Below are 14091 nucleotides of genomic sequence, written 5' to 3'. Positions count from 1 at the left end.
TTTTAAGCACAGCTGTTACTGTTGCAACAGTAATAATATTGCATTAAATCAAAATAATAAATTAATTATAATAATGTTTAGCAACAACGCAATCAAGTATTATTCTATTTAAATTTTTTCGCAAATCATTTGATTTGAACGTGTATGCAGTATTTCTTATCGATATGCAATATCGCGTGCGCAACAAGCATATGTGCGATATTTGGTATATTTTGCAAAGTCACGGTGAAAACAAGAAATTAAAAATAGTGAGACCGTAAACCGTGCAGTGCAGAAGAGCTATTTGTATTCGTTTTTGATTTCGCAATTGGCTGAAAAATTTATTTTTTACGAAAATCTGGTAGAAACCCCAAGTGATGAGATAAAATGTTGAAGACGATGTGTTTTTTGAAAAACACAGATATATCAAACTACTTGACGCGCCTTTTTCGAAATGTCTTGCTCTTTTTTGGCGATAAAATGTATATTTTAGAGATGTAGCGTGTGGCCACACCCCATCTCCAATACAGCTGTCATCATCGCCGCACGACTCACCCCTCAGTACGTTTCTGTAATAATTTTGTAAGAAAAAAATCAAAGCCAGTTAATTTGGATTTGATTAAAGGGTGCTACCACAGTATTCAACAAACCACAACAAACAGAATGGCCTTCAACTTTACTGCATTCACTTATATTGTGGCGCTAATCGGTGATGCATTCTTAATATTTTTCGCAATATTTCATGTCATTGCGTTCGATGAACTGAAAACAGATTACAAAAATCCAATTGATCAGTGTAACAGTCTAAATCCGGTAAGCAACTTAGTATACACTTTTTTATTACCATATTTAATGACACTTTTGTTTTACAGCTGGTTCTACCGGAATATTTGTTACACATATTCATTAATTTGTTATTCCTCTTCTGCGGAGAATGGTTCTCGCTATGCATCAATATACCTCTGATAGCCTATCACATTTGGCGGTAAGTTAAAGGGCAAAAGCTTTTGTTGGGTATTTAAAGTTAATTCCAGATCTGAGCCCAGCAGACAGTCATTACTCGACAGTTTTTCAGCCGCCGGCAACATAGCTGGTTTGAGCTGAGCTTTGTACTTCGTTTCCAAAATATTTGACCTGGGTAATTTAAAAGGGACATTTTTGCAAGGTCGTTACGCTAGGGGGAAATTTTTTGTTCTTTGGTTTTTGTTTGTATGGGATATAAAAACAGTAGTGTCTCACAAATCTTGACAAATTAATAAATCATAATTGTTTTAGGTACAAAAATCGCCCTGTTATGTCTGGTCCGGGTCTGTATGATCCCACCACGGTGCTGAAGACGGACACGTTATCTCGTAACATGCGAGAAGGTTGGATTAAGTTGGCTGTCTACCTGATTAGTTTCTTCTACTACATCTACGGGTAATTATAAATGTTTTATAAATCGTGCTGTCTCGCCTAAATATGTATATTATTATTGGCTAATTTTAGCATGGTCTATTCGCTCATCTCAACATAGAGGGTAACGGGCAAGGCTGTCTGGGGATCTCATTGTTGTTTGGCACCAGCGCAGCGCATTAACTACATCCTCTCTCTCTCTCTCTGCATCGTTAAAGTCGTCATAAACTAGTGCATGTGTGGCAATCGGTTAAAAACAAATCGAACAAATATTTTACGTGTAAATTCAGAGTTAAATTCATAATTCGATAGATCCATAACGAAAGACATCTTCGACATAACGTTAATATTCGGTGTATTGTCGAAGACTGCTAATGTTTTTTAATGATTAATTAATTATTACTCTTTTTTTAATATTGATTTGCATTTTGGTAGTTGAAGCCTGAAAGAAAATAAAGTAAAATTATATTAAATTCATTTCTATTTCTTTTTAAATTACGCATAGCTTCAAGGAGAGCGGAATTTTTGATTGAGACGACCCTGAAGCTAACCCGTTATATCATATTCATCGTAAAGATTACGACTCAAACCTTATCAGCCAACTTGTCAACAAGATAAATTTAAATGCTAACAAAATTGTAAGTTACTATGCTTGATAATTGGTTTATTACATATTCGAAATGAAATCGAACTTGGACTTTTGTACAATTCAAACTGCATTCGACGAGTGAGGCGGTGTGGAGGACAAGGTCGGGGTATTTAGCATTAATTATGACATAAAAACAACAAAGAACAGAAAGAAAAATATCAAAACACCGAAAATCTTAATCATGAGCCAACGATTCTTTGAAACGGACTGAAAGTATTTGAGAATTTCGCCATGCGCCGCCTCAATATTCAGTTCCGCATCCGCTACATTGGTATCGATGCGTTCAACAATCTCCTCCTGCTCTTTGACCATATGCGCCAGCTGCTGAAAGATGCCGCCTAGCTCCACAATGGTCGATTCAATATTCTGCATCGTTTCCGCTCGCTGTTGCACATATGTGTCGGACTCATCGTAGATGGCCAACTGCTGTTGCTGCTGCAAGTGCGCTGGCGATGGACCAAGCAGTGGTGAGGTGTCGCTCATATCTATGCTGACTGCTTGATTCTCCTCGCTGAGCAGCAGCGATCCCTGCTTCGCCGTCGACGGTGAAACGGTGTGTGCAGCAAGTGGCCCAGGTCCTTGGCTGAATTGATCGCGACGCGTCTTCTGATGCTTGAGATTTTCGGTGCGTACTTCCAGTATCTGTTTGAAGTCGGTGCTCATGCTGGCCAGCTTGGATTGAAGTGCAAGCACCATGTTAGAGGAATGTGAGACCAGATGTTTGCCATTGCTGGTGCGTCGTTGATCCTTGGAGATGTCCTGCAATCGGGCAATCTGTTGATTCAAGGCATTCAAATCGCCCTTAATGATGTACGTCAACTCTTGGATCTCTTGTGGTCGATCATCGAAAAGAGTCTTCTTTTTGGCCACTGCCAAGAAAGAAAAAGAAACTGTTAGTTAAGGGAAAGTTTGCAAATAGTCAGCTTTACTTACACATGGTCAACTTCTCCAGCTTGGCATATGTGCTGGCAATGTTCTTGCCTATGAAGCGTGCAACCATCATGAACTCGGAGTAGCTTTGCACCTGTTTGGCCTTGCGAGGATCTCTTATATTGACAGCTCTGGTGATGTTCCGAGACTGTAGCGAACGTATCGCATTCGCAAATTCCCCCGTGCGATCTCTGGCTGCCATTATGAAGACTTCCTGCTGCGGTTCCAAGTCCAAATCAAGTTCACCCTCTGGCTGTACTCCAAAATTATCGAAGTTGTTGTTGTCGCCTTGCTGCGACTGTAACTGTGGATGATTGCCAGTGACAACTGCGGCAGCGGCGCTCAGGGGTTGCTGGATAAACGAACGTAGCGCCTGTCCCGAGCGTGACGAGATGCCACTGAAGAGATTCCACTGGCCACGCGCTGCCTTGTTGTATTTGTCGTCTACGTCGACGTCGGCAGCAAAATGCTGCGCTTCGCCAATGTGTATGGCAGCCTCAAGCGTTGGCTGCACAAATTGCTGCTGCAGCCCTGGTTGGATTAGCGTTGAATGTTGTTGTTGCTGCTGCTGCACCAAGGGAGGTTGTGGAACACTGCTGTAATTGCTGGTGTATTCCTGGTCCGTTTGCTGATGGCGACGTCGAGTTTGCATCTCATTGCAAGTCAAATAGCGCTGTTTTTGTTGCTGCTATTGTTATCTGAATTTTGTGTCGCTGACGTTGCTTTTTTGCATTCGTCATGCACTTGTTTTTAACTGCTTGTAATTGTTGTTGAGCTTGCGAAACTCTTTCAACTTTATGAAATTTACAGTGGAACGCGCTGATTGACTTGTATGCACACAGTTTGTTATGCATTAATTTTTGGGATATATTTGCAGTTGAATTTGACAATTTTTAATTACAAAACGCTAAATATTTTGCCAGAAAGAAAACTCACGAACGCACACACACACACACTGCCAAGCCAAATTCCAGATGACAGATGACGTGTTGCTGCGGTAGCGAGCTACCAACGCATTTCAAACTAAAAAATATCAATTAAAAATTGTATTTAATTACCTATGCCTCATACTATCCAACCTTCTAAATATTATTTTCAACCCACTTTATCTTAATATAAATTATTATTCAATGGGTTTTGTGATATGAACGTTAATATATTACGATTTCAGATTTTATGGTATAAAAATACCAAATTGACGAAGGTGGACAGCCCCACCGGTAACTCTTCTGACAGCTGCTCATACTCTTGTGCTGCTTCTTCTTCGACCTAGTGTTTTTTCATTTTCATTGAGGTCTCGTGTGCCAATTGTAAAATTAATTAATGTTTTTACTTAATTAAATAAATATCCGTTGTATTATCAAAGAAAATGACGCTCTATCACTTTGGTAATTGTGTGGCACTATTAATGCCCTATTACTTTACCTATAAATACTCTGGCTTGTAAGTTAAAAATGCCGCTCCCCCAAAATAAACTGTGTCAATCAATAAATTACAATTGTTACCCCTATATATTTTGAAAGATCTGAATATGGTGCATTCTGGAAGTGCGTGCAGGCAGGATGTATTTATATATTTACGCAACTCTGTAAAATGCTAGTTTTAGCCACATTCTTTTACTCGGATAATTCTTCCAATAGCGGGGAGTTTAACTTCTTTGCGGTAAGTTTACAATTTAATTTTTTTGAAGTGTTAACTGGATTGATATAAAAATCTCTATGTAGGAAATACTGCGTTGCAGTGTGGATATGGCGGATCTTCTCGGCTTTGCTTTAATTCTAAGCCGTATTCCCGGCAAAGGCCATTCTAAGCTGATTACCGCAGGATTGGGATGTAAGCTAATTGGATTCTGGTTGGAGCTCGATGGAAAATTAATTTCTCTTTATATTTTCTAGGGGCAACCGCAGAGGTAATATTGTCGCGTGGCATTATGCTTTGGGTTGGTGCTCGTGGCACCGAATTTAGCTGGATATACATTCAAAAATGCTTGGAGTCTAATGTGCTGCTAGTGCAGCACTTAACCACTGCCACCTTGATTTGGCTTTTCACTCGGCACGATCTCAACAAGGCATTGAAACCGCTGGTTTCCATTCTTCTGGCGGTTACCATCTTTAAGGGCGTCTGGCTGGAGGGTCTGTTGCACATTCTCAGCATTGGACCGTGGTCAGCGATTGCGTTCAAGGCGCTCGTTGCCGGCATCATTGGATTCTGTTCACTGAATATCTACGCAGGCCTCGCCCAGCAAATTGGCATTTAATCTGCACTTGCATATTTAATATACATGTATTGTTTCATTTATTATTTGTGTTGGTTGTCACGGGTTTTAAGTTAGGTACACGATTTTGTAATGACAACCAAGGAAAAAGCTTAGAAAATTACAAGAATGTTAATGAATTATAGTTATTGTATAGCGATGATAACAAAAATCGACTTCCTACAAACGAAAAGAAAACAAAAAGACACTTCTCTTAATACAGATACTAATTAAATACGATTATTCGCCGAAACATTTTCGATGAGCTTTATGGACTCTGGGCCCAAGGCAATGGCATCCATTTCAAGCGTTCCCAATTTTTTTGAGATCTGAATGAAGCCATCACGTGAAAGAGCTGTAAGGGTGAGTATATTTTAATTGATAAGATAAGATTTCAGTGTTTTAGCTTACATAACAAATGACTAAAAGCTAGGGCGGCTTTAAAACGGTCTGGAAATGATTTGATAAACTTGACAGCATCAATTGACTTTAGGTCCGGATTATCACGCCATATCGCTAGCAAATCCATCATAATGCTGTATGAATCTTTGTGAAAAAGAGAAGTTTAGGAATAATCAATGCATTAACTATAGTTGAATTAAATTACCAAAATCATTACGCTCAGCACACTTAATGTGCTCGACTGGGTTGTTATTAGTGATGTTGTTGCTAAACGGCTGCAACTCCAGGGCAAGTAGTAAATTGTCCTGTGGTTCATCTAACGTTAATATTGGAGGTTGAGAAGAATTCTCTAATTGTTGTAATTGAACAGCGTTTAAAATGTTGCTGGCTAAGGCATCGTTGTAATCGACATCAAGTATTGCTCGAAGTGTGTATTCGCAGTCCGATTCACATTGTTCACTGCTCAACTGGACTCGTTCTTTCAATACATCTGGAAAAAGGACACTGAAAACCAAACTAATTAATTACACGAATAATTAATGTATTCATTAAGTTCTTACCTCTGTTTAAAGCTGTTTAGCAACGTAAAGCATTGCTTTACCGTTTTTGGTTTTTTATCCACAGTATTTGCATTATCTAAATCTTCGTAATATTTCATTCGATGCTTAAGGATTTCTCCACGCGAAAGTTTAATATATTTATCAATTTTTAATTTTAATTTACGTGAATTTCGCCGATTTAATTTTAATGAATTAAAGTTAGTTGGATAAATAGTTGATACCTCAGCTGTTGGTGCTGCATTGTCCACAATCTCATCAAAAAGATGGAGCTCTTGCAGATTATGCTGATTTTGCGAATTGATAGAAATATTTGTTAATGTAGGTTTTTTGACACTTAACTCTGATGATTCATTAGCTTCGGGAGATTTGCGTTTCACTGCAATATACACAAATATTAATAGTGCACAATACTACACATGAATAAAATTGTTATGTACATGAATTTCTAACTGGTAGAAACTGTTGAAGCGCTTCCTCATCCATCTGACCAAGTTCGCCAAAGCCGTCATTCCCCACGACTTCTGCTACATCGAACTCAGCTACTGTCAGTTTCTCAGTGATGCTAATATATTGCTCGGTTGTAAAAATAGCCTACATAATTTATTACATTTAAATATTGTTTTAAAGAAATAACAGCTTCAAACGTACCTGCTTAATGTTAACCAGTTGATTCTGGTCGGACCAAAATTGCGATTCATTTAGCATATTTCTATAGTAGTCCATATGATCTTCGTCCAATAGCTGTGGACTCGCAATTCTGGCACGTTTCGACACACAGACGGTTCTAGAGATCACTTGCTTGCGTTTACGCCTCACGTAAATCGAAGAAGCACGTGTCGAAGAGGAAGCCGCTACGACATCGTCGAATGCAAAGTTGGTGCCCTTGATTTGATCCAGCAAACGTTTGGTGTCGTCTGATCGCAATGAAGAAAATAATACAAAATAATTGATTGGACCATACGACTAGTGAGCAGGTGAAGAATTTTTATAAAGCTTTACTATGTTTGGACGCAAACATACCCTACCCTTCTTCACACCCGGGTACCGGGTATATTAACTTACTCAGTAGTGAGGACACCTGATGGTTGTATATGAAGCTGACACCAATAGTAAGGCGAGCAATGCCGGAGAAAGCCACACTTCTTTTGCATAATTCATTTGCATCATCCCTGTTCTGATTGTGTTCTATTATGTCCTTAATTTGTTTACTGGGAGATGAAAATCCATTTATATCATCCCAATTGGATGGTTTCGAAAGTAAGAACTTACCAACAGTTGACAACGTTCGCGAATCTAATTTCATCCAGTGCCAAATGCTTGGCAGATTGAGTTGTAGCCCATTTGTATTGGCCGGCAACCCAACATGGTCGCAACAACTTATTACTTTCTTGCAAGCTGAAGTTATAGTGTTTCAGCGCCATTATTAATTAATTCATTTTTGATTTCCCGACTTCATGAAAAAGTGGGATGAAGTAACGGTAGAATTATACATCCCTGGCGGCAAAACGCCAATCATAGTGTGACCCCACTGTTACGAACTGCAAATAGCCGATATGCTGAAGGCGGATTTAGGGCATTTGGTCATAACAACGTGCGGTCACACTGGATAGTTTGTTATTAAAACAGTGAGAACAAGACACAAAAAAGCGAGCGTTTTAATTAAATTCTACGCAGTTTTTTCATCATTCCCTAAAACAAAAACTCCCTTTCGTTATTAAGTGCCAAGTGCGGCTTTATCTACATGGTAATTTGTGAAACATAAATTCACACATAGAACACATCTTCTGACCAATGACTAATAGTTGTTGTGGCTAAAAAATTGTGTGCGGGTGTGGAATGTTTGTGATTGTTGTCGATACGAGATGATAAGGGAGGTGATTTTTTCATTTTAATTTTAATTATTTTCAATGCATTTCCAGGGTGATAACAAAATATGCGACATTAGCAATGAAGTGCTGGAGGAACTGAAGAAATTTCGCTTTCGCAAGAGTCAAACCAACTCGGCGTTAATATGTAAAATAACAGAAAATATGTCACCGCTTGATGATTGGCATGGCAACAGAACATTGATTGATGAGTTTCTTTACTTTGCAGTAAAAGTAGACAGGGAGAAACAATTGGTGGTGCTGGACGAACTAATTGATGATATATCCGTCGAGGAGTTGCAGGACTCATTGCCAGGACATCAGCCACGTTATGTGATATACACATATAAAATGGTGCACGATGATCAACGCATTTCGTATCCAATGTGTTTTATTTTCTACACGCCGCGCGACAGTCAAATCGGTCTGCAAATGATGTACGCCTGCACGAAAAGCGCCCTCCAGCGGGAGGTAGACTTAACTCGCGTCTACGAGATACGCGAACTCGATGAATTGACCGAAGAGTGGCTACGAGCGAAGCTTAAATAGATCGATAACGCTGAGTAATCAGTCTGCATGAGGTATAAAGCAATATTTTACAATGTAGTTTCTCTCTCAAAATAGCATTAAAACAAAAAACACTTACATATTTTGAATGGAGCAAAGCCAATACCAACGATAACGATACATACCAATACCAAACAAAAAATGTAACAAAACAAGAAGTAATTTTTTTCAACAAGACATTATGCATTTATATTGTAATATCAGTATATAGTTGAACATGTGCGTGCATATGTACATAAGTGATTTAGTTGTGCATTTAAGCGCGAGTAATAATGAATATAAATGACATCAATTGACAATTAGCAATGATCTTATAGAAGCTGTGCTTGCCAAATTTATGTATATTTATTGTACAAAAAGAATACAAAGCTAACATGACAAACAAACAATTCCATTTTATATATACAACACACGTACGTATTCATATACATAATAAATACATACACATATGTACTGCTTAAATAAAAGTGTTCATATTATCTACCAACTAATTTTAGTTTAGTTCCTTTAATACTCGATGATTATAGAGTAAAAGTATTTTATTCATATAAGAATATCTTAGTATTATAAATTAATAGTGCAAGCGTTGCGCCGCCGTGTGATGCAGCATTGTGTAGCGACTCTCACTGGGCGTCGGTGGAGGAGGCGGCGGCGGAGCGAGCATGTGTGCCATGGCAGCCATGCCCATTTGATGGGTGGCCGCGTTTGGAGGTGCCAGATGGTGCAGCTGCAGTGCATCGTGATGATGCATAGCTGCTGCTGCTGTGGCTGATGGCGTCGCCGCGGGATGATGATGCGGATGATAATGATGGGTCATGGGAGGTGGCGGTGCAGGCGGTGGCAACGGTAAATTCAACAGATTATTGTGCGCTGCATGGCTGCGAAAGTGCAGACTTAAGCTCTCAGCTGTGTTATAGGCCTTGTCGCAGTCGGGGCACTTGAAGAGGGCATGCTCTAATGCTGTATCAAGGCCCACAGGGTCAGTGTCGATGGCCTCGTCATCATCGTCATCCACGATGTCTTGCTCAGTGCCCGCATCCAGTGGATGCAACTTGAGTTTGTGAGCACGCATGTCGCGACGCCTGCTAAACGATTTCCCGCACACATCGCAATGATGATTCTTAATCCCGGTGTGCGTAATCATGTGCTTCGACAGATCACCAGCCGTGTAAAACGCCTTCTGGCACAGCGAACAGATTTGATCACGCACGCCGCTGTGTATCTTCTGATGTGCCTGAAAGTTGCCCAGCGCTGAGAACTGCTTGGAGCAGATCTCACACTGGAATGGCTTGTTTCCGGTGTGCGTTCGCTCGTGCACCTTAAGATTGTGCTTCTGGGCAAAACGCTGAGCACAATAGCTGCAGGCGTAGGGCTTCTCACCGGTATGTGTGCGAATGTGTTGCGTGAGCTGGGCGGCACACTTGAAGCTCTTGTGGCAGGTGGCGACATAGCAGGTGTGCGGCAGTTTTGGTACCGGCTTTGGACCGCGTTTTTTGTGACTTTCGGGCGGTTTGCGTTGGTAGCGCGATCGTCGCTTGCCGCGTTTCATTGCATCGGCTCCAACGTCTTCGTCGTCACTGGAGTTGAGCGGATGATTGGCTTGCGGCATTGGCTTAATCTCGTTTGCCACGAATTCAGTGTTAGTGGCCGCATCGTGACGCCAGGACTCGTGTAATCCCAGATATTGACGGAGTCTCATATCACTATTTTCGCACTCCTGCTGAAAATGATAGGCGACGCCCAGGCGATACAGACAGTTGTTGCAAATCCCACTGGCAAACCGTCAGTCTTATAAACCTGTATTGCAAAATTAATAAAAAATATTTTTGTGTTTGCTGAGAAAGCTTACGCGAATTTTGGAGCACATCATCAGCATCTGTGAGGGCATCATGGCGAAATCGGTGCTGTAAATGGAAGTTAATGGGTTCGGTGCCCCCTCCTCCAAGCAGACGCGACATATTTTGTGCACATTAAAATCCATATTATTGCAAAGTTGCTGTATTATTCGAATGTAAACATTTTACGTAGTTGTCCAGCAGCTGTAAAATAGTTCGCTTCAGTGGTGCAGTAAACAAAAACAGCTGACATTCAGCTCAATACGCAGTGTTGCTAAATGGCAACATTTTATTTAAAAAAAAAAATGCAGAGTAGGTATAAAAAACGGTGAACTCGTTTTTTCGTTTGAAAAAAAAAAAATATTTTTAATAAAAATTTAATAGGAGGGGAATTAACTGAATGATTTAAAGATTAATCAAACATTATTGTTTAACCATAAATAGGTATTTTAATGAAATAAAGAGGCTTAGGTATCGATGACTGCAAGCAAATCGATTTTTGTCATAATACATCAAAATTTGGAAAAGTTTATCACTGATGTATCGATAGTGCCATTGATGTTTCTCCACCTCTAACGCTCTCTCGCTCTACTCTCGTTTAACACACAATCGGCCATCGCTTGCAAAATAAATAATAGAAAAGAACACACAGAAGTGAAATTCAATTAAATAAATAGTATTTATTTATGCATCAATCGTTGTGATTGACATATAGCAAATCGAAAATATATAGCATACATGCAATTTATTTGCAGTGGTGTGGCGTGGCGCAGCTGGAGGCTTAAATAGGGCAGCGGCGTGGCGAGGCAGGGCGACGGGAGGCGAGTGTAAAGAAGCAATTTGTGGATTTGGAGCACGCAGGCTGTTTGGTGAAATTTCTGTTGTTGTTGCAGCGCCACCTCCTGCCCACAGCGCGCACACACACATACACACGCATACATCGCATACAAATACAAGATGCTGTGTATACAATATTAGCGAGGAGGAAAATTTATGCTTTTGTAAACTAAACAAAAGCTGTGAAAGAAACGAAACATCAAGCGGAAAGTGGAAGCTGGTGAATGCAAAGTTTAGAATTCTTCAGTCGGCAAACAGCGCATGCAATGGCAACAAGTCAAGAGCAGCAACGGCAGCAAGTTGCATCAGCCACAGCCGCAACTACAACATCAGCAACAACATCTCCCCTACTAAGACAACGACAGGCAAATGGCGGTAACAGTCACGAGACGGCTTTAAATGGCAAAGCAGCAACAACAATTAACGACTACAATTCCGGTACTTTTATGAAGCTGAAAACCTATTTGCTGGCGCTGCGTCCTTGGTCACTGTCCGCCAGCTTGGTGCCCACATTGCTGGGCTCTGCGTTGGCTTACCGCTCGCAGTGGTCAGCGGACTTTTCGCTGGTCACGTTCTTTCTCACCGCATTCACAGTGGTCACCGTGCACTGTGCTGGGAATGTGGTCAATACTTACTTTGATTTCATCAAAGGCATCGACAAACAAAAGGCTGACGATCGCACACTGGTCGATCACATACTCACAAAGGATGAGGTGAGTTTGTAAATTATCTTCACTAGCTCTTCACATATTTCATCGCTGTTATTTTTAGGTGGTTTCACTTGGCGCTATTTTATATTTGGCTGGCTGCGGTGGCTTTGTGCTTCTTGCCGTACTAAGTCCAGCTAAAATGGAACATTTGGCTTTAATTTATTTTGGCGGTCTATCATCGAGCTTCCTTTACACCGGCGGCATTGGTTTCAAGTACATTGCACTCGGAGATCTGGTGATTTTGGTGCTTTTTGGTCCCATTTCGGTGCTGTTTGCTTTCATGTCGCAAACAGGTCATGTGGACTGGACTACGATGGGCTATGCAATTCCACTCGCTCTCAACACGGAGGCAATACTGCATAGCAATAATACACGCGATGCGGAAAGTGATGGCAAGGCGGGCATTGTGACGCTGGCCATACTCATTGGGCGCACTGCATCGCATGTGCTGTATGCCATGTTGCTATTCACACCTTACTCACTGTTCTTCATCTTTGGACTGAAGTATTCGCTTTGGTTCCTGCTGCCGTTGATAACGCTGCCGCAGGCATTTCAAATCGAGAAACGTTTCCGGGATGAGCAGACGATGCATGTGGTGCCCAAGCAGACGGCGAAGCTGAACTTTTTCTTTGGCATCCTCTACATCATTGCCTGCTGTTGTGCCCAACAGTTGCCGACGTTTGTTTGGCGCAAGCATTAAATGCAACATTTTGGTGTGGAGATGGCAACGTCTTTGAAACAGTTTTTGCAACAGTTTTAGGGAATTTCATTAGTTGTAAATGTCTTGTTTTATTTTTTTAATTTGACTTTAGTGAATTGTTTTGTATGAAATTTGTAATTGTATTTGCCTCAAGTTTGCAGTTGCACAAAATGTTAAAATGCTTTGCTAGTCTCCTAGTCTCTAAAACTATCACTACAACTACAACTAATACAAAAAGCTACAGCTAAAGTTAACTCTTAATTATTATTACTAGAACTGAACATATCCCTCAGAAGCTCTCGACCCTCAAGAGCATTGACTTAACTTGATCATACACAAACTTTCACTTTTATTTATTTCACCAGAATCTTTGAAATCGAAATGTATCGAAGCCTCTAGTTTTTATATATATAGTATGATATGTACTTAGGTACACACTCTTCCTCTCGCGCGTTGGAATATTGGACCAATATCGTTATAGCGTCGGCGTGTGCAACAAAATAATTAAATCATTAAATGGCCTAGATATATACTATTACACATACATACACTCACACACACACACACACACACACACATAAATATACATACTTATACATATATATATTCTAAAGTTAATGTTACTTTATAGAAATGCTTGAAAAATGTGCAATTAAGTTTACGACGAATGGACAATGTTCGCTTTGCTTTTTGATGTGCAGCAATTGTTAACGTTTTTACATACACACACACGCGCATATTTATATATATATTTCCGCATATATACATCTCTATAAATATATATATATATATATATATATATGTATATATAATTAGATCATGTAAGCCCAGTGTCTAGAAGCAGGCTCAAGAGTGAGAATATAATATAAACACAAAAAGACAAAAACTTCATATTTTAAAATGAAACAAAAAAAAAGAACAAGTAAAATGAATATTATATACAGAATGAATCGTCAGAATCTGAGCGAGCAACAATTGTTTTCCAAGCATAAATCACAATACCTATGCATATAAACAAATAGCTTTAAATACATATGTACATCAATAACAATAACAAACACAAACTATTTGTGTATTCATCGATCGGATCGAAGCGAAGCAAAGGCAAGATGTGAAATGTCTATTGTTAAATTACGGGCATTTTCAAAAAATACGAAACGATTTGAAATTCATTTTGTGCACTGAATGCTGTAAACAAACAAATCGTTTTTCATATATTTGTATCGGTATTTGTATTTTTATTTGTATTCGTAATATTAGTGATTAAAACGAATGAAGGGAAATATCGTTAATTTTGTAATTTATATGCTCACACATGAAATGCTTTTGTTGTTTGCTGAGAACGTGCAAAATATCGAGAGGCCAATTATTAAATTGATTAATGTAAAAACAAAACAAAAATCAAAAA

General features: G+C 39.7%; 7 protein-coding genes across 7 annotated transcripts; 4 read left to right on the top strand and 3 right to left on the bottom strand.

The window, feature by feature from the left end:
• Positions 1 to 495: 495 nt before the first annotated feature.
• Positions 496 to 1851, top strand: LOC117565877 (protein cornichon). Its single transcript, XM_034245217.2, has 4 exons — positions 496 to 792; positions 852 to 964; positions 1255 to 1398; positions 1468 to 1851. Exons 1-4 carry the CDS (start codon positions 643 to 645, stop codon positions 1493 to 1495), a joined length of 435 nt encoding a protein of 144 aa, XP_034101108.1. The 5' UTR covers positions 496 to 642; the 3' UTR covers positions 1496 to 1851.
• A 58-nt stretch (positions 1852 to 1909) lies between these two features.
• Positions 1910 to 3926, bottom strand: LOC117565873 (syntaxin-5). Its single transcript, XM_034245213.2, has 2 exons — positions 2957 to 3926; positions 1910 to 2892 (listed from the first exon to the last, which is right to left on the bottom strand). Exons 1-2 carry the CDS (start codon positions 3603 to 3605, stop codon positions 2144 to 2146), a joined length of 1398 nt encoding a protein of 465 aa, XP_034101104.1. The 5' UTR covers positions 3606 to 3926; the 3' UTR covers positions 1910 to 2143.
• A 288-nt stretch (positions 3927 to 4214) lies between these two features.
• On the top strand, positions 4215 to 5379 carry LOC117565876 (transmembrane protein 147). The gene is made up of 4 exons (XM_034245216.2): positions 4215 to 4396; positions 4477 to 4615; positions 4678 to 4786; positions 4849 to 5379. Exons 1-4 carry the CDS (start codon positions 4323 to 4325, stop codon positions 5208 to 5210), a joined length of 684 nt encoding a protein of 227 aa, XP_034101107.1. The 5' UTR covers positions 4215 to 4322; the 3' UTR covers positions 5211 to 5379.
• Positions 5380 to 5437: 58 nt separating this feature from the next.
• On the bottom strand, positions 5438 to 7675 carry LOC117564916 (uncharacterized). The gene is made up of 8 exons (XM_034243869.2): positions 7439 to 7675; positions 7232 to 7377; positions 6818 to 7083; positions 6607 to 6760; positions 6170 to 6545; positions 5815 to 6113; positions 5619 to 5753; positions 5438 to 5562 (listed from the first exon to the last, which is right to left on the bottom strand). Exons 1-8 carry the CDS (start codon positions 7588 to 7590, stop codon positions 5438 to 5440), a joined length of 1653 nt encoding a protein of 550 aa, XP_034099760.1. The 5' UTR covers positions 7591 to 7675.
• A 78-nt stretch (positions 7676 to 7753) lies between these two features.
• Positions 7754 to 9088, top strand: LOC117565878 (glia maturation factor beta). The gene is made up of 3 exons (XM_034245219.2): positions 7754 to 7913; positions 8089 to 8182; positions 8264 to 9088. The coding sequence occupies exons 1-3, from the start codon at positions 7911 to 7913 to the stop codon at positions 8581 to 8583; spliced, it is 417 nt and encodes a 138-aa protein (XP_034101110.1). The 5' UTR covers positions 7754 to 7910; the 3' UTR covers positions 8584 to 9088.
• On the bottom strand, positions 8697 to 10745 carry LOC117565874 (zinc finger and BTB domain-containing protein 17). Its single transcript, XM_034245214.2, is given in 3 exon segments — positions 8697 to 10371; positions 10374 to 10398; positions 10451 to 10745. Coding segments are annotated over 3 exon segments (1356 nt in total). The 5' UTR covers positions 10583 to 10745; the 3' UTR covers positions 8697 to 9172.
• Positions 10746 to 11008: 263 nt separating this feature from the next.
• Positions 11009 to 12932, top strand: LOC117565875 (ubiA prenyltransferase domain-containing protein 1 homolog). Its single transcript, XM_034245215.2, has 2 exons — positions 11009 to 11986; positions 12045 to 12932. The coding sequence occupies exons 1-2, from the start codon at positions 11498 to 11500 to the stop codon at positions 12681 to 12683; spliced, it is 1128 nt and encodes a 375-aa protein (XP_034101106.1). The 5' UTR covers positions 11009 to 11497; the 3' UTR covers positions 12684 to 12932.
• Positions 12933 to 14091: the final 1159 nt, after the last annotated feature.

Source organism: Drosophila albomicans, chromosome 2L (genome assembly GCF_009650485.2).
Source record: "Drosophila albomicans strain 15112-1751.03 chromosome 2L, ASM965048v2, whole genome shotgun sequence".
Lineage (NCBI taxonomy): Eukaryota > Metazoa > Arthropoda > Insecta > Diptera > Drosophilidae > Drosophila > Drosophila albomicans.
Note: the sequence above shows the minus strand (reverse complement) of the source record. Positions and strands in the feature narration are given on the sequence as shown.

Coding starts and splice junctions, on each gene's coding strand:
- LOC117564916 (XM_034243869.2), bottom strand. CDS start 7,590: ATGGCGCTGAAACACTATAACTTCAGCTTGCAAGAAAGTAATAAGTTG. Junction 7,084..7,231: donor TCAGGTGTCCTCACTACTGA/GTAAGTTAATAT, acceptor CATTGCGATCAG/ACGACACCAAACGTTTGCTG. Junction 5,563..5,618: donor AGCTTTTAGTCATTTGTTAT/GTAAGCTAAAAC, acceptor TCACCCTTACAG/CTCTTTCACGTGATGGCTTC.
- LOC117565875 (XM_034245215.2), top strand. CDS start 11,498: ATGCAAAGTTTAGAATTCTTCAGTCGGCAAACAGCGCATGCAATGGCA. Junction 11,987..12,044: donor ACATACTCACAAAGGATGAG/GTGAGTTTGTAA, acceptor TGTTATTTTTAG/GTGGTTTCACTTGGCGCTAT.
- LOC117565876 (XM_034245216.2), top strand. CDS start 4,323: ATGACGCTCTATCACTTTGGTAATTGTGTGGCACTATTAATGCCCTAT. Junction 4,397..4,476: donor ACCTATAAATACTCTGGCTT/GTAAGTTAAAAA, acceptor ATATTTTGAAAG/ATCTGAATATGGTGCATTCT. Junction 4,616..4,677: donor GGGAGTTTAACTTCTTTGCG/GTAAGTTTACAA, acceptor ATCTCTATGTAG/GAAATACTGCGTTGCAGTGT.
- LOC117565878 (XM_034245219.2), top strand. Junction 8,183..8,263: donor AACCAACTCGGCGTTAATAT/GTAAAATAACAG, acceptor TTTACTTTGCAG/TAAAAGTAGACAGGGAGAAA.
- LOC117565877 (XM_034245217.2), top strand. CDS start 643: ATGGCCTTCAACTTTACTGCATTCACTTATATTGTGGCGCTAATCGGT. Junction 965..1,254: donor ATAGCCTATCACATTTGGCG/GTAAGTTAAAGG, acceptor TAATTGTTTTAG/GTACAAAAATCGCCCTGTTA. Junction 1,399..1,467: donor TTCTTCTACTACATCTACGG/GTAATTATAAAT, acceptor GGCTAATTTTAG/CATGGTCTATTCGCTCATCT.
- LOC117565873 (XM_034245213.2), bottom strand. CDS start 3,605: ATGCAAACTCGACGTCGCCATCAGCAAACGGACCAGGAATACACCAGC. Junction 2,893..2,956: donor GCTGGAGAAGTTGACCATGT/GTAAGTAAAGCT, acceptor CTTTCTTGGCAG/TGGCCAAAAAGAAGACTCTT.